The 22,431-nt window shown below is 44.2% G+C and overlaps 1 protein-coding gene across 1 annotated transcript in view; it reads left to right on the forward strand.

Moving 5' to 3' along the window:
* The window catches only part of NAMPT (nicotinamide phosphoribosyltransferase), a 45,539-nt gene that overhangs the window by 9,013 nt on the left and 14,095 nt on the right, over positions 1 to 22,431 (forward strand). The window contains exons 2-7 of the mRNA XM_015409550.1: positions 1,600 to 1,756; positions 4,818 to 4,921; positions 9,240 to 9,368; positions 12,480 to 12,638; positions 13,004 to 13,140; positions 16,280 to 16,505. Of these exons, the coding sequence (XP_015265036.1) occupies positions 1,600 to 1,756; positions 4,818 to 4,921; positions 9,240 to 9,368; positions 12,480 to 12,638; positions 13,004 to 13,140; positions 16,280 to 16,505 (912 nt within the window). The remainder of the gene's footprint in view (positions 1 to 1,599; positions 1,757 to 4,817; positions 4,922 to 9,239; positions 9,369 to 12,479; positions 12,639 to 13,003; positions 13,141 to 16,279; positions 16,506 to 22,431) is intronic.

Genomic DNA, 22,431 nt, shown 5'->3' on the forward strand with positions numbered 1-22,431 from the left:
AACTGGCTCTCACACCAAACTGATTAGGAACAGAATAAACTTTTAAATATTTTCCTATTGAATCAATTTTGCCATACATATCTGTCCTTAATGTTTCTTCATTAAATTCATGTCAGATTCTGTAATGGAAGGAATATTTAGTTAAGAAAAATCAGAAAACAACTGTGAGCTGAATATCCTGCAAAAAATATACTAAAGGAGACTTCAATGAAGTGAAATGCATATATAGTCATATAATCTCCCATAGGAAAATACAGAAACCAACAAGATCCATAATAGGAAAATACAGAGTCCAAAGTAAATATCCAACACTTTTCCTAGGTAATTTTCAGTGTTTCAGACTTCTGGTCCTTCAGGAACAAGGAACATTGGGAGTCTCATTCCATTTTCTTATAGGATAATACTATTCTATTTCTACAACATTGGGCAAGGTCTCCTAAGCTCTAGTCAGCACCTGTAGAGGCTGCTTCTATGTAATAGGACCAAAACATGCCTCCATAGGCAGTTGTTTTCTGATTTTTCTTGGCTATTTCCTACTGTGTGCTGTACTGTTTGTTAGGAATATTTAGTTGACAGAAGTGGCTATAGATTTTCACAGTTGTGACTTTTATGAAGTCGCTTTTATGAAGTAGAGTACTGTGTGAGCAAGATACCTGTTCAAGTCACTAGTAGAAATTTGTTTTATCAAAGTATCAACTAAAAATGTTGGCTTTCTTAAACTCGTTTTTGGCAACAATCCCCATAATATATGTTTCTTATAAAACAAGGTATAGTAATTAAGTCGGGGGGGGGGATTCTGCCCCAGTTAATTACCGTATTTGGGTGCAACATTGCATTTGTCACTTTTGTGCTACTGTTGGTATGTTCCTTTTCTCTGTAGCAATTCTCTCTAGCAATTTAATATTGCCTGGAAGAACATGATGGGCACTGTGAAGTCTTAAAAGGACCTCACTCAGTGAGAAGGGAAAGCTCTTTCGGTTTCCAGTACAAATAGTGAATATATAACTGCACTTGGGAATGATGGTTCTGGTAAAATACATTCCCATCAAAACAATACATTGCAAGCAACGTTGGTATTAGTTGGTGGGCACCTGTAATCCAAAAATACTGCAGATCCTGAAACAATCGCTTCGTCTCCACAGGCACACTATTCTATTGCTGCTGTTATAAGATTTTACAGTGGAACTATGGAGGGAGAATTGACCAAACCTGTCATTTACCAGTTTGTTCAGAATCCTGGTCAGTTTTGCTTCTCTTTTGTGGAAAAGAAATGTAAAAGCTGTGGGAAAGAGAAGCTCATAAGGCAATAATGCTGAAGTCTGTTGCTTGAGCAGCTGGAAACTAGAGGGAGGGGTGCTTTGATTGGACTTGTATGTCCTGTGTGCTGCCAGCAGAAGGGGTGGGGTGATAAAATGTTCCTTGTTCCAAAGCCAGAAAAGGTTAGGGCTACTTTGAGCTTGCCACCAGACTGTTAGAGATTGAAAGACAAAACAGATCCTTTCCTGAAAGATATGTGACACAGGTCCAGCCTGTTTTGGATAATTTTTCTTGTATGTGGTAAAATGTTTTAAATTCTTACTGAGGTTTTTCTTTATGTAGGTGACACATTACAAGCAATATCCACCCAATACAAGCAAAGTTTATTCCTACTTTGAGTGTCGTGAAAAGAAGACGGATAACTCCAAATTAAAGAAGATGAAATATGAGGAAACTGTTTTTTACGGGTTGCAGTACATTCTTCATAAGTACTTAAAAGGTATTCCATCGTAGAATTTTAACCATAGTTTTTGATTATAAATCACCATGACTCCTCCACTCAAATAGTAGGAACATCTTTTAAAATATATTACTTGAATCTCTGAATTAACACTGATACAGAAAATTTGCAGATTGAAGAACTGTTGAGAATGAAGGAATAAATTGCTTTTAAAATGAGGGCAGTGATGCTATTTTCTCTGGAGTTCAGTTAAGGCTTGAAGGAGTTTTATGTTCAGCACTAACAATGTATAATCTTTATGAGATAAGTTCTTTTGTGACAGCTTAAATATGAATGTCAAAAACAGATATGAGCGTTTTCTACAAAAATATGAATTGGAAAATTTTCCAGTGCCCAGTAGGACATGATATCATGGAGAATATTTATTTTACATGTTTAATAAGGATGGTTTGAAAGGTACTCCATATTAATTCTGTGTACCAATACTGTTTAACTGAAATATTTGATTAGGAAACTCCCAAGGATAATTAAAATGTTATGCTCAAACCAGTTCGCAACTTTATATAGAAATGATTTTATTGGAATAATACATAAAAATCTAAAAACAATATAGCATGTACTTTGCTCTGTTTGAATTTAAGAAAAAAAGGAACAACATTGGATTGGATCCAGACTAAATTGCAATTTCTGCTGGTTCCCCCTTCCTGCTGCAGGCCCCCTTCTGCCACTCATTGGGGTCCCCTGTCCCCCAGCAGCAGTATTTTGTGGTGGTCAGTGGGCTGCTATGGGAGGAGGTTGGCTGGAAAGTTCTATTTTACCATTGGAAAATCCAGCCCAGTGACACTGAAATCACTTGTATTAGACTGCAGTAACTCTTCATAGGATTGTATTATAATTTTACCATGCAAGAAACCCTGAGCATTTTATGTCATGGATGTAGTTGTCCACTCATCTGTTTTAACAAGATTTAATTCTATTCCCTGGAGATCACTGGGGCATCTCAGTTTTACTCACTTGGTACAGCATCACTTGAATTGTGTGTTAGTTTCATATCAGATCAGAGATTAAAACATCCCTTGAACAATGTGAAAGGGGACATATAAATAAGAATTGTAGCTCATGTTTTAATTTGGTCTGCACAGTCAGTTGGGTGAATTCATGACTTGATTTCTATTGGATTATATTCTATATTCATGGTTGTATGCTCCCGCCCTAGTTTACAAATCAATAAACCATACATGTACTCTCTCACACACAATTCGTTAATCATCTGAAAAAAATATTAGAGACAGTGTTGCTAAGCTTGCTTAATATCAGTGATGGCATACTTTCATTATTATTTTTCAATGGAACAATGAATCTTTAAAATTAAATGCAATGAAAAAGCATTGAAAGTTGATTGAAAGTCTGTTACTTACTGTGTGTGAAAGATTTAATAACTGGCATTTTAATCCCAAGAATAATATCTATCCGTTTAAATTCTTTCTGTTTCAGGTATGTGGTCAAATATCTGATTCATATTATGCTTTCCCTTTGCTGAAAGGAACTATGTTACTATTTACTAAAAGAGAGCAAACCACTACCACTAATTTGCCAAATGCATAATTTTAAAACTGAGCTATGTCTAATTAAGAAAGTTGGTCCAAATAATGGCACTGTGTATAACAAATCTGAGAGCATACAGTTCATTATCAAGGACAGCTTCAGACTAAGATGTGCTGCTACTTGGGGAAGGTCATAGGGTGCAGAACTGTGTAGCTCTTTTATATTGAACTCTGTGCCTACAGTGTATAATAGTTTCCTGTGAGATTTGTGCAACCTCAGCTGGTGGTGTGATCAACCTGAGGTTGGTACCAATGTGTTCATCAAATTCAGACTCTAGATGCTATATCGACTGCCACTTTCATGATTTGTACCAATCTGAGGAAAACTGCCAGAGCTCTCTCTTTCCTATTAATTATAAAATGGAGGTAAACAATAGTAAAAACCCCCTAGATTTAGCACTTCACAATTGTAGCCTTCACTTGGTTACATATGGATGACATATTATGAGTAACTTCCTCATTGCAAATTGCAAGTGATTATCTACCAATGTTTGCTCTACCCTTAACTAGTTCTGTGATTATTTCTGCAACCAAATTGTCAATTTTGGGTGTTGGGGATAAATTCAACTTAAACCAATGGGCCCCGTTTCCGAATTATGAATACGTAGGATCAGGATACATGCAGTCCAGTGCTATACATGTTTACATGGAAATTCTACTGAGTATGTGGGATATACTCCGAAGTAAGTATCCATAGAATTGCAATGCAAGGTGATTACTGTACCAGACAAAATTTCTTTGTGGCCAAGAAATCAAAACCTTTGCACAATTTAGTCAGCTTCTAGACTATATACCACATCTATAAAGCAACACATGATTATATCTGCCAACCCAGCTGTTCGAAAGCCCTATATGGCGAATAGATAAATGGGTACCTGGCCTTAGTCGGTCAGGGGGGTACCCTCCCCTAGAAGAAGCGGAAGAACTGTGACTCCAGAGAGAAAATAGCAGCACCGGTACAACAATAGCGGCAAAACAGCGGCAGAAGCAGCGGCGAAGGGACGCCCCCCCGGAACAACGACTGGTCAGAGGTCAGCAGCGGCGCGGCGTCATTAGAGAGATTGGAGCCGGAAGGACGTAATCCCCATCGCCTGCGTGCAGCAAGCTCGACGAGCCAGCAGGGGCCGCTGTGGAAAGCCAGCTAACTGAAGTCCCCCCTCTAAGAAAGAACTGCGCGAAGAGGCATGTGACCGCCCGGAAAAAGACGGAAGGAGAAGCAAGAACATCTGTGGAAAAAAGCCTTCGGAGGGTATCTGGTAGGGTTCCCATCCCCCTGAATTTGTGGCCATAGTTAGGATTCTAGAAAGTGTGTGCACACACGATACTCTGTAAGCCGCCCAGAGCCCTTCGGGGGTGGGCGGGGTGAAAGTCCCATGTAGTAATAATAATAATAATAATAATAATAATAATAATCTGACCAACTTTAAATAGGTATGGTCATATTCCAATGCTTGATTGTTTATTGATCATAACATTTAAACTGCTCTGCATCACAGGCAAAGTGGTAACCAAAGAAAAAATTCAGGAAGCCAAAGAGGTATACAAGGAACACTTTCAAGATGATGTCTTCAATGAAAAGGGCTGGAACTACATTCTTGAGGTAAAAAGTTTAGTTTTTGCTTTTGTTTTTCTGAATGCCTGTCATGCATATGGCTAGTCAAATAGAAGTTCGTCTTGCTTAAGCTCAGGGACTACAGTTGGCAGGTGCTTAGCTTCTTGAGTCCAGAGTGATAGAGCCAGCAGCTGTCATCTTCTTTTTTAGACATTTCAGACTAAAGCAGTGTTTATCCTTTTCACATACCAAGTAGGGCTTTCCAGGCAACAGGGATTTGCTGCTGGTACTGCATAGTAAAATGCATGGGAATTCAGCTGGAGGGGCATGTTTCCACATAGACTAGCAATTTATGATGATGTCTCTGAAGGAGCTTTACAGCTTTTGTTTCACAACTATTATACCTTTTAGTTAATTACATATAGCACTGATGGTATAGGAAACACAATGTCTCAAAACATTTTACTGCTTAATGGATGAGTTAAACTTCCTGAACAAATCATGGTATATGCTGAGGAGTCAGGGATCTGCCTGTGTGTTCTAGCCAGCTGTCCATGCTTTCTGAAGGAGGTTTCTTCCCTGCAAGCACTGTTGTTAATTTGCTTGACAATATCATTATTTTGCTCTCCATGAAGTAGTGTCATACACAGGCTTTGGATGTGTCTTGAGCTTACTTAACAAGGAATTAAAATTTGTTTGCATGGTAATTGCAAGAAGAGAAATTGAGGACTTAGTTGCATGCTGGATGTAGCCATAGTGTTCTTTGATTCAAGTTGCACATTTTTGTAACAATAGCTTTGTTACCACTTAAAAAAAAATTGTGAAATAAGGGCAATCATTGATAGTAAAACCTTCATCCAGAAAGGTAAATGGCAATATTTAAACCTCGGTCTCCTTCCAACCTTCGTCTCATCCTGAGAAATGTTGGGGTGAGGGCTAGGAAAAAATACCCCCCTTCAGCAGTGAAGTTGTGGAATGCCAGGTCATTCAACAATAAGACCATGATGCTTTAAAGTTATATTGCAGTGCAACGTGGACTTGTGGCATGTGTGATCGAGACCTGGACTAAGGAGAGTGAAACAGTCGCCTTAAAAGAACTGACCCCACAAGTTGCTTAGTCCTCCATCAGTCCCAAACTGAGGGGGGGGGAGTGGTGATACTTCTCTGAGAGAGTTTTTCCTACAGGACACTCCACGCTCCAAAGATCACCAATATTGATTGTGTTGGCCTAGTTTGGGACATTGAGGAGAGTTTGGCTGTCTGTATGGTATAGCGGAGTGAGCCTTAGAGTTCCCGAGACTTAAAGTTCTTGGGGACTTCATTGTCCATGCTGATGCTGCCGCCTCCTCACAGGCTTCGGACCTAGTGTCTTCCATGGCAGCCCTGGGACTCTCCCAGATTGTATCAGGCCCCACTTATCAAGCAGGCTACATACTGGATTTGATCTTTGGCATGGGGATTTATATGGATCTGATTGCCAAAGATGAAATTCCATGGTTAGACTATTTTGTCCTGAAGGCCCAATTAGGTATCCCAGCCCCTTTCAGGTGGTGAGTGGATTATGCTCGCCTGTGGAAACTAATGGACCCAATTGGGTTCCGGAACACTCTGGGATCCGCTGCCCCCTGACGATTCATTAGATGCGCTGATAGAGGATTGGAATTCTTGTCTCTCTGAAGCCATCGATGAAATTGCTCCCGAACGTTGTCTGCATTCCCGATCTGAACAATCCCCCTGGTATAGTATGGAACTCAAGTGGATGAAACAGGAAATACAACTAGAGCAAGCTTGGCAGTGTACTCAGAATGAAGCTGCAAGAACATCTTATAGTATGTTTATGAAATACTATGAGGTGGCAGTGAAGGGTCTAAAAAGGAATTTTATATAGCCTCCGTTGCATCTGCTAGCTCATGACCAACACAACTGTTTTAAGTAACTGGATCTTTAACTTCTCTCACTGAGAGAACTCAAAAGGAATTAGGCCATAAGCTGTGAGGCTTCTGTGAGCTGTTTTGTGGACAAAGACTTGTAGCTTTACCATGACCTCCCGGCCAATATTGATACAGTACATGAACTGGAGGCCCCTGGTCATCTCTGGATTCTGTGTTTGACAGCTTCAGCCGACTCTCCCAGGCCAATGTTGACAGGATTCTGGGTGCTGTTAGGCCAAACACATGCCTCTTAGACCTGTGTCCTTTGTGGCTGGTGAAGGCTGGCAGTGAGGGAATACGGGGCCCTCTGGTAGACATTATCTATCTGTCCATGGATTTGGGGGTCTATCCAGAGGGATTAAAAGAAGCTATGGTTATACCACTCTTAAAGAAACCAACTTTATGGACTGCCCAGTCTCTAGTTTCTGGGTAAGGTAATTGAGAGAGCGGTAGCAGAGCAGCTCCAGAATTTCCTCGAAGACACATGGGCACTGGACCCATTCCAGTTGGTTTTCTGCCCCAGCCATGGGATGGAGACGACATTGGTCACCCTCACGGACGATCTCCACAGGTGTTTGGGTTGAGGTGGGTGGGTGCTGCCATTATTGCTTGATCTTACAGCAGCATTTGACACAGTCAGTTGTGATCTTTTGACCCACCGTGTTGCTGAAGTAGGAGTTTGAGGAGTAGTCTTGAAGTGGTTTATCTCATTTTTTCAAGGTCAGGGACAGAGGGTGGCACTGGGAGAGAGGGTGTCAACTAGGCATCCCTTAGTGTGTGGGGTCCCTCGGGGGCAGTCCTCTCTCCAATGTTGTTTAACGTCTATATGTGCCCCTTTCTAAACTGGTGCGGAGTTTCAGGCTGGGATGCCATCAGTATGCTGATGACACCCAGTTATATCTGTTGATGGGAGGCCAGCTTGATACTGCCCCAGCAGTTTTGGCTGAGAGGTTGATGGCTATGGTGGGATGGTTGAAACAGAGCTGGCAGAGACTGAATCCTACTAAGATGCTGGGTAGGGAGGTTTGGGGTGCCAACTCCCGGCTCTTGACGGCATGCCCTTAACACCAGCACCAACTGTCAAGAGCCTGGGTGTGATTCTGGGTGCCTCCTTATCAATGGAGACCCAGATCACAAATGTTGCCAGACTGGTGTTCTTTCAGTTATGCCAGGTCAGGCCACTGACCCCCTACCTGTCCCACCCTGACCTTGCCACAGTAATCCACGCAACAGTGACCTCCAGATTACACTGCTGTAACTCGCTTCTGCATAAGGGTACCCTTGAGACTGACCTGAAAGCTTCAGCTGGTCCAGAACCCAGCAGTGTGGGTCCTTACAGGGATCCCACAGATGGCACATATTCAGCCTGTGTTGTGCAAGCTGCACTGATTACCGGTGGAGCACTGGATCAGGATGACACCCAGTTATATCTGTTGATGGGAGGCCAGCTTGATACTGCCCCAGCAGTTTTGGCTGAGAGGTTGATGGCTATGGTGGGATGGTTGAAACAGAGCTGGCAGAGACTGAATCCTACTAAGATGCTGGGTAGGGAGGTTTGGGGTGCCAACTCCCGGCTCTTGACGGCATGCCCTTAACACCAGCACCAACTGTCAAGAGCCTGGGTGTGATTCTGGGTGCCTCCTTATCAATGGAGACCCAGATCACAAATGTTGCCAGACTGGTGTTCTTTCAGTTATGCCAGGTCAGGCCACTGACCCCCTACCTGTCCCACCCTGACCTTGCCACAGTAATCCACGCAACAGTGACCTCCAGATTACACTGCTGTAACTCGCTTCTGCATAAGGGTACCCTTGAGACTGACCTGAAAGCTTCAGCTGGTCCAGAACCCAGCAGTGTGGGTCCTTACAGGGATCCCACAGATGGCACATATTCAGCCTGTGTTGTGCAAGCTGCACTGATTACCGGTGGAGCACTGGATCAGGTTCAAGGTTTTGGTGCTTACCTTTAAAGCCCTAAACTGTCTGGGACCCACATATCTTCGAGACCATCTTTCCTGGTATACTCCCAAAGAGCACTATGCTCCCCAGATAAGAACATCCAGCTGTCCTCAACCAGCTGTAACATCCATGCTTTGCAGGACTCAATTCCGTTCCGCAAGGCCTGTAAGGCAGAGATGTTCCACCAGGCGTTTGGTTGAGGACGACAATGGCATCCATCTGGTTGGCAGTCTTACCCATTGCCTCCCTCCTGCAAGGCAGTGACACAATTAGAAGCTCTGACTGCCCTCTAATTAAGTTGATTATTGTGATTTTATTGTATTATTAATGTTTTAATCTTAATTTAGTATGATTATTTAGTATGATTATGGTTGTTTTATTTATCGTTGTACATTACCCTGAGCCCTGTTTACAGGGAAGGGTGGTATAAAAATTGAATCAAATAAATAATCCTGCCTGCTTACTATTATATAACAGAAGTATGAAGGGTGTCTTCCAATAGAAGTAAAGGCTGTCCCTGAGGGCTCTGTCATTCCCAGAGGAAATGTACTCTTCACTGTTGAAAACACTGATCCAGACTGTTACTGGCTGACAAATTGGATTGAGGTAAGTCATGAAAAACTCCCTCATTAACCAGGTTGGCCGCCTGGTTGTATGTTTGAGGCCATGCTATGGTGGCTATGGGTACAGCTCAAAGGAAGGAGCATCAGCCCAGGACTGGCCACTGTTGTCAGAATGCATGCCTGATTACTACATGCCTTGGTCTGGGGTCTGAAGGCCCTAGGATGTGGTGGTGGGGAACTGGTGTGTTTTCTGCTGCTGTCTCTTTTGTACCCAAATAGCTCCCGAATCCAAGAAAAGTGGGGGCTCCCTATTCTGAGAGGCGGAGGGGGGCTGAGACATGTGGGTACCTGCCCACCTCATACATTAGCTTTTTGTTGTTGTTGTTCAGTCGCACAGTTGAGTCCGACTCTTCACGACCCCATGGATCATCTCCCGCCAGGCCCTCCTATCGTCCGCCGTCCTCTGAAGTTGGCTCAATTTCATGTTCGCTGCGTCGATGACACTGTCTAACCATCTCATCCTTTGCCGTCCCCGTCTTGGCCAGCTCAGATTTAAAGAATGTTTAAGTGCTGCAAAGAATCCATTTTTTACTTTTATGCCCTTGTGTTTTCTATTTTTAATATCCCTCACCACCTTGTCATCCTCCTTCTCCTGAATTATATGAATACTAGGAATAAGGCTCGTTGTGGAAAGTGCCCCGGCCTTGGGCACTCAGTGTCAATTTGCTGTGGTGACCTCAGCAGGATATAATGATGCAAAGTCCACCATTTTCTCCAGAGGAACTGAGCTTTGCTACCTGAAGAGGAGTTGTAATTTTGAGTGATCTCTACCCCTCACCTGGAGATTGGCAACAATGGTTCCCCAGAAGGAAATGGCTGGTTTGGAGGGTAGAGTCTATGGCATTGTACCTGTCTGAGGTCCCACCCCTCGTTGAACCCCACCCTCTCCAGGCTCCACCCCTCAAGTCTCCAGGAATTTCCCAACCTGGAGTTGGCAACTCAATCTCCTTCCCAGTCAAGCATCAACCTGCCATTATCTGCCTTACTCTTTAGCTTTCCGTCTCCCACACACACACCTGCAGCCTCAACTGTGCTCTGAAGCCCTGACTGCTACGTCATATTGGCTGTCATAGGAGGGCCATCTCAGCAGGGTATAAGGACACAGAGTCCACCATTTTCTCCAGGGGAACTGAGAGCAGTTGTAATTCTGAGTAAAGGCCCTCACCTGGAGATTGGCAACAATGGTTCCCCAGGAGGAAAAGTACAGTTTTTCTCTGCAATGGGGACCAAAGCAACTTACATAATTCTCTTCTCTCCCTTTTGACTTGCACAACAACCTTGTGAGGTCAGTTAGGCTGAAAGTCTGTGACTGGTTCAAAATCACCCATTCAGCTTCCACTGCAAGAACCTGGGTCTAGCAGACTGTGCTCTGAAGCGCTGACTGCTACGCCTAGGGTAGCCAGCCTCCAGGTGGTGCCTGAAGATCGCCAGGTATTATAGACTCTACCATAAAATCTCAAGGAATTTCCCTACCTGGAGCTGGCAACCCTGATCAGGACTGGCCCCAATGAGTTTTCTCCCAAAGGCCAAAATAGGCTTGGAAAGGGCCTTTTACTGACAGAACCAAGCTTGGTTGCCTAGCAACAGGCACTGAGGGGAAAGTTGGGTTGCTAACTCTGAGTAGGGAAATACCTAGAGAGTTGGGGGGCGGATCCTGTGGAGGGCAGCGTTGGGGGAGGGGAAGGACTCAGCAGAGTTCAATGCCATAGGGGAACTGATCTCTGCCTGGCAGACCCTGCTCTGAAGCGCTAACTGCTATGCCTAAGGTAGCCAACCTCCAGGTGGAGCCTGAATATTGTCAGGTATCACAACTGAACTCCAGACAACATATCTCTTCCCCCCCACCCAAGAAAATAACTGCTTTAGACGGTGGGCTCTATGGCATTCTGTTCAGCTGAGGCCTCTCCCCTCCCCAAATTCTGGCTACCTTAGACTGGCTTCCTTAGACACAGAATATCCAGGAATTTCCCAACCTGGAGCTGACAACCCTAGTCAGGGCAGGCCCCAATGAGTTCCTCAGAAAGGCCTGGAAAGGGTTTCCTTCTACCAGCAGCCACTGAGGGAAAAGTTAGTTCCACAGAGGAGCCGAGCAAAAGCGTCTTCGTCGTCGGGAGAGACGGCCATTTGCCAGTAACTTACTTCTGACAGGGAACAGTGGCCGAGGTGGGAGTGGGCAGGGAAGAGGAGCAGACCCAGCACCTGGCCAATTGCACACGAGTACTCTTGAGTGGTGGCTGACGGGCCAATGGCTGATGGAGCGCATTGCACAGCCAATGGGAGAGCTGGAAAGTGCCACCCCACTACTCAATTATATATAAGGAGAGATATAAATAACTATACTTCTTCAAAACTGTTCATGCATCATTTTTCCTATCAGATTTAATCGTAGGATTGTAAGATAATTTCGGAGCTGCGGTGGCTCAAGTGTTTAAGATGCTGAACTACAGGCTGTGGAAGGTCGGTAGTTCAGCAGTTCGAGACCCGAGTGTGCCGTATGACGGAGTGAGCTCCTGTCTCTAGTTCCAGCTCCTGCTAACCTAGCAGTTCGAAAGCAAGAAATTTCAAGTAGATAAATAGGTACCACTTCAGTGGGAAGGTAACAGTGTTCCGTGCGCCTTGGTGTTTAGTCATGCCGGCCACATGACCACGGAAGCTTTGAAACGGAGATGAGCACCACAGCCCTAGAGTCGGATTCGACTGGCTTTCGAGCAAGGGAACCTTTACCTTTACTTTAAGATGATTTCAGTGGCAAGTAGGATGGCTCAGGCTAGCCTGATCTCCTCAGATCTCGGAAGCTAAGCTGGGTTGGCCCTTGTTAGTATTTGGATGGGAGACCACCAAGGAATACCAGGGTCACTACACAGATGGGGGCAATGACAAACCACCTCTTATGGAGTCACCATAAGTTGGCTGCAAGTTTGACAGCACTTTCCACCACCACCAAGTAGGCTTACCTTTCACATATGATTTTCATTCCTGTTATGTAATTCCCATGCCCCCCTGCAAGATTCATTTCTCCCAGTCAAGTCTACCTTAGAGCCAAGAGAGGGGCTATCTTATTCACAGAACATCTTCTGTTTTTCTGTTTTCCTAGACTATTCTTGTTCAGTCATGGTATCCAATTACTGTTGCCACAAACTCCAGAGAACAAAAGAAGATCCTGGCAAAATACCTGCTTGAAACCTCTGGCACTTTAGAAGGACTGGAGTACAAATTGCATGACTTTGGCTACAGAGGGGTTTCTTCACAAGAGGTAATACTGATTTTTCATTACATCAAAGTCTTGAACTGAGCAAGTCATTTTTAGATGGTTGGCTCATGAAGTGAAGCTTCTCTGAGCAACTGCATCTGGTGCCTGTTTCATGTAAAATTCATGTAACGTTCTAAAATCTTGAGCACCTTAAATCTTTTAGCACCAAGCATTATGTTCTATTTGTCTTGTAGCATTAAACTGTGCAGTAAAAGAAGCATGGCACTTCATATCTTATTTATACTATGAGACCAGCTGTAGAATTAAAGTATTTATTAGTCTGGAGTTGCTATGCATTCAAACAGTCTCTAAGAATTGCCATTTAGATTAAAACATGCCTGTAATTCAAAGTCTTGTCTTGTTCTCAGACAGCGGGAATAGGAGCAGCTGCACATTTGGTGAACTTTAAAGGGACTGATACAGTAGCAGGAATTTGTTTAATTAAGAAATATTATGGAACAAAAGACCCTGTGCCAGGTCATTCTATTCCAGCTGCTGAACACAGGTATCTCTCTTTCCTTGATACTTTGAATGTTAAACCCCTGGTCTTTTTTTGGTTACAATCAAATGTAAATCTGGATTAGGTGATGAATGCCATGTCTTTTTAAAACTTGAATTTATATAAAGTTATGATTAAGGAGTTCTTTGCAAGACGTACACTAGACAGTGAAAGCTGTTGGTCACAACAAAGTTAGCCATAAAGAGTTACCTAAACTGTTGCAAGATCTCAGGTAAGAAAACTGGATGTCAGATGCAGTGGGTTTGTTATATGTCATGTCCTTAAGCACCAAGTTCATATTATATGTTAAGCTTTTAGTAATAACTATTTAATGAGTTATAGCAGCAGGCACTGGAGGTTGGTCAGGACTTGAGCATTGCTGTGAACTTTGTGAAATGCTACGTCTACACTAATTAAAGCCTGGTGCAGAGAAACTCTAGGGATAGAAATTATAAACGTTTATGTATGTAGAGTACAGCAAACCCTTTAGTGTGCAGGGGGAATGCCATAATGGGAATAATGTACCATACAGTTAATACTTAAGTCAGTTAAATCCATAATGAAGACATGCTGAGCAGCTGCAGTATATTGGATAGTTTGGATACAGCAGTTTCTCAGGGGAAGGCACAGATCTTTCATATGTTCCCCTCCCCCAGCAGTCCTGTCTGACGACACCAAAGTTTATTTCCAGGGTCAAGCTAACTGCATGCCCCTGAGAGAGGAGGAGGGAGGGGGTGATTATTAGTCCACATGTACCCTGTGACCCAAGAATCCACTTTCCCAAGGTTGGAATGGACTAATGGGAAAGAAGAAAGGGAAGGACCACAATCCTTGTGTCCATGGATTTTTGGATCTAATCCACTGTCTTTTAACTTTAATTGATAAATGTTCTTATTGGATGAAAGCTATATTTCTACTTGCTGTCATTCAGCCTGGCTCTATATTGTTCATTCTTATTTACTCTGTTTAAGGAATGTTAGGAGTTGTGCTGCTTTTCCCTACCCCTCAGCTTTTCTGAGAGCGCTTCCCCTTTGGAACTGGTTTTATATGAGAGCTCTTCATTAGAAGCTATCTTCTTAATACTCTAATACAGGGGTGGCCAAACAAATATAACAAATGTCAGATGTTTGAAAGCGACAAGACATGAGCAAATATTATGCACATGTTTTTATTGAAAATATGCAAATTTGCTTTTTATTAACATTAAGTGAGACTGACAAAATAAAAACAAAAGGGGTAAAAACTAGGGTTGCCAAGTCCCACCTGTTGCTGCAGTGGGGGACTCCCGGCTTGCTCCTGGAGCATGAGCGCGCGCTGCAACCATGTCACCGGAAGTGACGCGATCACACCGGGCACGCTGGGGGCGGGGCCACGACCACCCAAGGGAAAACCATAGAGTTTTCCCTCTGATGACCGTGGCCCTGCCCCCAGCATGCCCAGTGTGGTCGCATCACTTCCAGGTGACGTGCACGTCGTGTACTTTGTGGGTGGGGTTCCCCCCGGGGCCCAATCTGCCGGCGGTGGGGAATGGACCTCTGGGGCGGGGGTTTCCCCGCCCCCCGGGGGGGGCCTTGGCAAGCCTAGTAAAAACAGATATTGATAATGATATTTCTTTGTCCAATGATATTTCTTTGTGGAAAGAGAGGTGGAAAGAAAGAATGTAAGATGTTGAAAGAGAGAGATAGAAACAAAGAAAGCAAATAGATGACTGAGGGAGGAGGAAGGAAGGGAGAAAAAGAGAAAGGTGGAAAGAAAGCAAATAAATGGGGAAGGAGAGGTGGAAAGAAAGCAGCGTTAACTTTTAATGTGTTCTTTAAAAAAAAAACAACCACGCCAGCCAGCGTGGCTTGGAAAAGGTATTTAAAGAGACAAATGCCTTCTCCAAGCCAGCTGATGTAGGGGGCTTTGAGAATGCATTTAAGGTTAAAGTTGCTTTCTTTCTCTGCTCCCCCCCCCCCCAAGCCTACCCAGGGAGGGAAACACTGGCTGGGGAAGGGAAGACTGATCAGGGAGGCATGCCTCCCCTTTGCTTCCCCAGCTGCCCTACTGGGAGCCGCACACTATATGTGAAAGAGCCGCATGTGGCTCCCAAGCCACAGTTTGGCCACCCCTGCTCTAATGTGTGAGTGCACAACATGCAGTCTGGTGGAGTCATGTTGTGCAGTTCATAGTCCCCTCCCTTAAGGCTAAGGAGGGAGGTGTTGCTGCTACAATTCCCCCCCCTCCAGTTCTCATCATGGCCCTGGCTCTGGGATGCAGCAAGAAGTTTCCCCCTGGGAAGAGATGTGAGAATGCTCTCAGCTACTCTCTGGTTTGAGACAAGGCATTCTGAAACTTCCACTGCCATGGGAAATTTCTCTGTTTCATCCCAGTGGCTTATGATTGAAATAGGGACGCAGTAAGGAAATTTCTGCATTGCCTGGCCATGTCTCAGCCTATAAAACAACTGTGAGTCTGTGCTCTGAAACTTCTTGCAGGGACATAGCAAAAAGTTTCAGGAGTTGGGGGAGTTGGAACATCAACTTTAAGTAGTTCTTTGAACTGAAAGGTGGTGATCTGATATTCCACCTCTCCCCCCGCAAATTTATCTGTCCCAGAAGCTTGCCATTGAAATGCAATTCAACTACCCCTCGTCACATGCAATAATGGATCCAAGTCGTGTGGGTGGTTCATTTAGCGCCAGTCAAGATCCATTATGGCCCATATATTCTGAGTTGTGCATCTCTGCTCTAGAGATGAATGAATAAAATGTAAAATCATGCCCCAGACAGGACTCTTATTTCAGTCGGTAACTAAGTTACACAAGTGCATATTCCCAAGTCTTCAGGGTGAGCCATTCACACTACAGCTGCTATGCTAAGACATCTCTTCCTAGGAGCTTCAGAATCAATCCCATGGAGCAGTGAACAGCAGAAACCCTCTAATGTGAGGGAAAGTAGCATGTATCCTCTTAACATTTAAAAGAACACTGATAGAAATGTGTACTGTATAAACTGCTATAGTCTAAATGGAAAAAAAAAATGAAAAAGTGTGTTTGTGTTACAGGAAATTATTTTTACTTAATGCAGCATTATATGTGTGCTAAAAGGGAAGTAGAGCTCAACACACAAACATTTGAGTTACTAAATAGTTCCTGTTTTTCCAGTACCATAACAGCTTGGGGAAAAGACCATGAGAAAGATGCTTTTGAACACATTGTAAACCAGTTTTCTTCAGTGCCTGTATCTGTGGTCAGTGACAGTTACGACATTTATAACGCTTGTGAACAAATATGGGGTGAAGATTTAAGGCATTTAATTGTATCAAGAAGTGCCGAAGCACCACTGATTATTAGGCCAGATTCGGGAAATCCACTGGATACTGTGCTGAAGGTAATGTCCGTTTCGTTTTTAATTGCTTATCGTTTAATAAGATACTTGGGGAACCCAATTTTGTTTTTAAAAAAAATCTAACAGCATTTCAACATTGTACACATTGGTTGGCAGGACCATCCTCACCAGTGTTCCCTCCAAGCTGTGGAGTCCTGTGAGCAAAAATTCTACTTTGTGAGCTACCGGCATTAAAGTTGTGAGCAGGTGAATTGGCTACTGAATAACTTCGTTTGCTCTGGAATCATCCTTCCTGAGCTAAGACAAAAATGCGTGAGCCGGAGGCTAAAAAACTGGGAGCTAGCTCACACTAACTCAGCTTAGAGGGAACACTGAATTCCTCACTAATAGTGTTGTACCTACTTTTCCTGTCGTCTTAACTCCTTTTCCCCATCCCTACTGGTAGCTGGTCAGGCAATAAGAAAATGAGGTACCTGAGAGCTGACCACTGCCTTCCCACATTCATTTGCATGGTGTAGATCGCTTGATGATAACTTTATAAGGGTATGTGGCATATACATGAAGTCATCTGTGTCGGTAAAGCAAGAGTTTGGTAGAAAGATAGTTGGTATGTTCTCTGAAGTCTTGGAATTTCAGTCTTGGCTTTTGGAAGTCCTGATCACATAACAGAAGTGCCCTGGTTTGCATATACAGCCTCTCTGCTTTGCTAATAAAAGTTAATGATTTCAGTTTACCAGCGCAGTGGAGTGCTTGATAAACAATCATAAATGTTCCATCTGCAGCTACCTTGGAAAACAAATATGAATGTAACTAGTTTGTTTGAATTGGAACTGATTACAGTAGGGCAATACCTCCTTTGAAATAATGCTTCTTGGGAAGTAGGGCAAGCCTTCAGATAGACAGAAGCAATTCGGTGGGGAAAAATTACATAGTGAGTACCACACGAGGGGCTGGAATGTACTGCTAAATGTTCCATCTGCAGCTACCTTGGAAAACAAATATGAATTTAACTAGTTTGTTTGAAATTATGATTGTTTATCAAGCACTCCACTGCGCTGGTAAACTGAAATCATTGAGAAAAAATAAATATAAGACAGTGTCTTATTTTCGGGGAAACACGGTAGTATAAAACTCCTTAAAGGTGGCACCCTGCTCTCATCGGAGCTGGCGTGCACAGGCGTTCCCACCTAGGCATCGTGTGCTCTGGCTGCAGGCACCCCCTTCCCTCAGTTCCTTTTTTGCCGCCATGTGAATAGGATGTTTCCTAGTGCTCCTCTTTCCAGTTGATTCTTTCAGCATTTTTGGTGAATTGTAGTGGATTCTGAACTCCCTCACAGGGTGAGGCAATTTCCAGTCAGCCTACTCTGAGCATTTCTGGCTTGGAGAAGCTCGCTTGTGCCTGAAATGGTGGCCAAGGTGTTGTTTAAGAAGTGCACAAAATGCAGGACAAAGATGAGGCATAGTGATGAGCATGAGCTATGTCTCTTATGTCTGAGAGAGTCCCACAATGTTGGTTCTTGTCCCATCTGCCAGCGCTTTATGCCTAATGCTAGATCCAACTGAGCTTCCCAGCTGAAGGCTGCCCTCTAGGAGAAGTCATTGTGTTCCTAGGTTCCTCCCAAGGCTCTTCAGAGCTTGGATCCTACCCCTTTGGGTAGGTCAACCTTGGCTCCAATGCTGCAAGCCATTCCACACCTCCATTGGCTTGGTCAGTTCCAGCTGGTCCCACTGTGAAGAGAGCGGTTAGCCCATCTAGGAGAGTATCTTCGATAGCCCCTGCTTCAGAGTCTAGACAGCCCCAGTCTCCATCTCCTGCCACTTCAGTTCCAGCACGTTCACAGTCAGAGCCTCTGGCCAAGAAGCATAAAAAGTTTAAGCACAAAGAGAAGACCAATTCCACTTCTAAGCAGACCAAGCATCACTCATCCCCTAGGAGAACTGTGGAGGACCAGGATGTCATCCTTGTGCCCCTTCATACTCTTATCACCACACTTTGACACTCTCCCAGTGGTTCCCCTCCGGACTTGAATGAGGACTGTCACGGCTCAGGTGGGGTGTCACCTGATGCTGCCACCACTCTGGATTTAGGATCCCTTGAGAAGGCCCAAAACACCCTCCCAAGACCTTCAGACCTCCCTTTCGGCCAAATAATAGGCATGAGGACCAGGCAGAGTATAACAAGGAAAAGGTTTATTTTATAGGAGGTCAAACAAACAAGGTACAGAAATAATAACAGTAAGTGGGTGAAAAGAAAAGGAATCAAATGCCCTAACGTGTCTGAATATAGTGTCCCTAGCTCACTATCTCAAGTGGCCTTGCTACTCACCCTACTCACCCTTCCCTCAGGATGAGGGTTTCTTCCCCACAGCAGGTTTTTTCTCTGGCCCTGTTTCCTGGGAAGAAGAACAGCTTTTCCTCTTATACCAGTTCTTTTATTCCCCAGCCCTCTTCTTCCCTATTGGTCAAAATCGGTGCCAAAACTTCCCAAAGCCTTCTGGGGTTTGTAGGCTCAGCCTCCCCTACTGCTAGCCAGGTTCCCTGGGCTTAGTAGGCCTCTGGTCGCACAGCCCAGATCATGACAAGGACCATTTCAGCATCCTGGCCGATCAATTCGTAGGGTCGGAACTAGCACCCTCACTGTCTTGGTAACAGACTTTCCCACCATAAGGGCATTCCTACTGTATGTCTCCTTTGTTTCTTAAAAGATCCCAGCCATTTGAAACTGGTCACAAACCAAGTGACCATAGATACATTGAAGCCCATTTCAGCTTCACTCCATTCCATTCCCCTTATTATGAACCCCATGAGGAGATTTCCATTGCTGCTTGTTATAGTTCTGAGAGCACATCTGAGCCATCACCTGATGACACCATAGGGGGTCCAACCCCTGAATCTCCGAGTCAGGATCTACACCTCTATGGGGAACAAATGCTGAGAATGGCCAAGGCCTTGGACATCGATGTTGTTACTTCTGACAGCAGGCCAAAGGATAGAATTTTAAGTTGTCTGTATCTTGATCCCCCAGGCATACTAGCTTTCCTGATCCTGGAAGGCTTCATGGATCTTACTGGCCATTTCTGGCAGAAGCCGGCATCTACTCCGGCTACCCCTCGTGGAACAGAGAACCTGTATAGAGTTAAGTAGGACTCTAGTTTCTTACTACATATCCACCTCCTTCATCCCTAGTTACTTAGGAGATGCAAGTTTGACAAAGACTGGGTCAACACTCATCCCCAGCAGATAGGGAGAGTTGATGTTTGGATGCTAGGTTGCAAGTTTTATTCCTTCAGCCACCCTTAACTTCCGAATTACAAACTACCAAGTGATCATGGGTGGATATCAGCTCTTCCTTTGGGAAAGTCCATCCCAATACTTAGATAAGCTACCTGATGAATCCAAGTCACTGGCTAAATTGTTCCAGTTCAAAGGAATTTGGCTTTCATAGCAAGAAATTAATGCTGCCGAACATGCTACGGATGTCTCAGCCAGATCTATGGTGTCTGAGGTAGTCTTGGTTGTGCACAACGGCTCTCCCTTTGGAGACAAGGTGCAAAGTGGAAGATCTGCCCTTTGAAGGGTCAACACTATTCTCCTAAACTACAGATGAGTTTCTTTTGACAATGAAAAGGAATCATCAGACAGCTAGATCCCTGAGAGTCTTTTCACCTGCTCCAAGGCAGCACTTTACCCAGAGACTTTGCCACTTTGTTGTTTAAGGGGCAGAGGTGGCAGCAAGCGCAGTTGCCCTACTTGTATCCTCAGTATCCCCCTTTTCCATAAAGGAAGAACATGACTTGGCCCAGGTCATCCAGCAGTCAGAAACCCCAAAGAGATCGGGGCAATAACCCCTGAAATTCTGACTACTCGTCCCAGTTGTGGTTAGTTCCCCTGCTTTTAGTAATAGGTTAGCAACGTTTGCAGAGGCTTGGTGCTCCATTTGTTCTGATAGTTGGGTTTTATTGATAGTATTAGAAGGTTACAGGTTAGAGTTTTTATCCTCTCCACTGTGCAGTCCAGCCTTTGAGGTTGTGAATAATCTTGGTGTAGTGGTTAAGAGCAGTGGACTCTAATCTGTAGAACCGGGTTTGATTCCCCACTCCTCCACATGCAGCTGGCTGGGTGACCTTGGGTCAGTCACAGTTCTCTCAGAACTGTTCTCTTAAGAGCAGTTCTCTCAGAGCTTTCTTAGCCCCACTTACCTCACAGGGTGTCTGTTGTGGGGAGAGGAAGGGAAGGAGATTATAAACCACTCTGAGACTCTTGAGTGAGGGGGGGATATAAATCCAACTCTTCTGCTTTGTGTTGGCTCAGTGAACTCTTCTAGAAGGGGGCACTAGAAAAGATCTTAGGGGGGGACTGCAGGCTCAGGACTTTCATTCTAGATTTTTCCTGGTTGATAAGAAGGATGTGGGCCCATCCTTGATCTTAGAAGATTAAATGAGGTTTTGAAAGTTTCTAAGTTTAGAATGGTCTCTCTGTCTTCTGTTATTGAATTTCTTTCTCCCGAGTCATGGTCTGCGGTCATTGACCTGACGGACAACTTAACACAAGAACATAAGAACATAAGAGAAGCCAATGTTGGAACAGGCCAATGGCCCATCCAGTCCAACATTCTGTCACAGTGGCCAAAAGTACCAGGTGCCATCAGGAGGCCCACCAGGACACTAGAAGCCCTCCCACTGTTGACCCCCCAAGGACCAAGAATACAGAGCATCACTTGCCCCAGACCGAGTACTATCTATACCGTGTGGCTAATAGCCACTGATGGACCTCTGTTCCATGTGTTTATCCAATTCCCTCTTGAAGCCGTCCATTCCATGTGTTAATCACTCTTTGGGTGAAGAAGTACTTTCTTTTATCTGTTCTAACCTGACTGCTCAGTAATTTCATTGAGTGCCCACAAGTTCTTGTACTGTGAGAAAGGGAGAAAATTACTTCTTTCTCTACTTGCTCTATCCCATTCATAATCTTGTAAACCTTTTTCATGTCACCCCTCAGTCGTCGTTTCTCCAAGCTAAAGAGTCCCAAGCACTTTAACCTTTCTTCATAGGGAAAGTGTTCCAACCCTTTTATCATTCTAATTGCCCTTTTCTGCACTTTTCCCAATGCTATAATATCCTTTCTGAGGTGTGGTGACCACAATTGCACACGGTATTCCAAATGAAACTCTTACCATATTTTTCGCTCCATAAGACGCACCTGACCATAAGACGCACCTAGTTTTTAGAGGAGGAAAACAGGAAAAAGTGCCTCTTCTGCTGTTCAGTGGGGAGAGAAGCCTCGAGCCGGATCTCCCAGGCGGCAAAGCGAGAAGGGCCCCGCTGGCCACGATGCTTTACAGCAGCCTCCCACCAGAAGTGTGTCAGAAGGCAACACCCACTGCTTAGGCTCCACCTCAAAAATCTCCAAGTATTTCCCAACTCAGAGCTGGCGAACCTACCTGGAGAAAAACTGCTTCAAAAGCACAAAGGAAATTTGTAGCAGGGGATCAGCTTTTGTGAGTCACTGCTCTCTTCTACAGATACTTCATAGCTGAAGAAGTGACCAGTGACCCAGTTATGAATACAGGCTACAGTTCCCACATTTGCAGAAGTCTACAGATATGGGCAACATCCTCCTCACTTGCTACCTACATGTAATGGTTGATGACTCTGTTTCAATGTATCTGAAAATGAGTGCATGAACACAAAAGCTTAGACCCAGAATTCAACTTTGTTGGTCTTAAAGGTGCCACTGGACCCAAACTTTGTTCTATTGTTTCAGACCAACACGGCTACCCACCTGAATCTATGCAAACCAGTATGATTCAAGAGGGCTCTTCTACACAGGCAATAGGGTTACACTGTACAAAAGACTTGAACAAATTATTAGGGTACACCCAACACCTCCTGTCCACACATGCTTAAGGTAGGATAGCAGCTCAATATTTCATTAGCAGTGGTACTTAAGAATATCTGTTCCAGTGCAA

This window comes from Gekko japonicus, unplaced genomic scaffold (assembly GCF_001447785.1).
Source record: "Gekko japonicus isolate JY-2015 unplaced genomic scaffold, Gekko_japonicus_V1.1 scaffold1374, whole genome shotgun sequence".
NCBI classification, from domain to species: Eukaryota; Metazoa; Chordata; class Lepidosauria; order Squamata; family Gekkonidae; genus Gekko; species Gekko japonicus.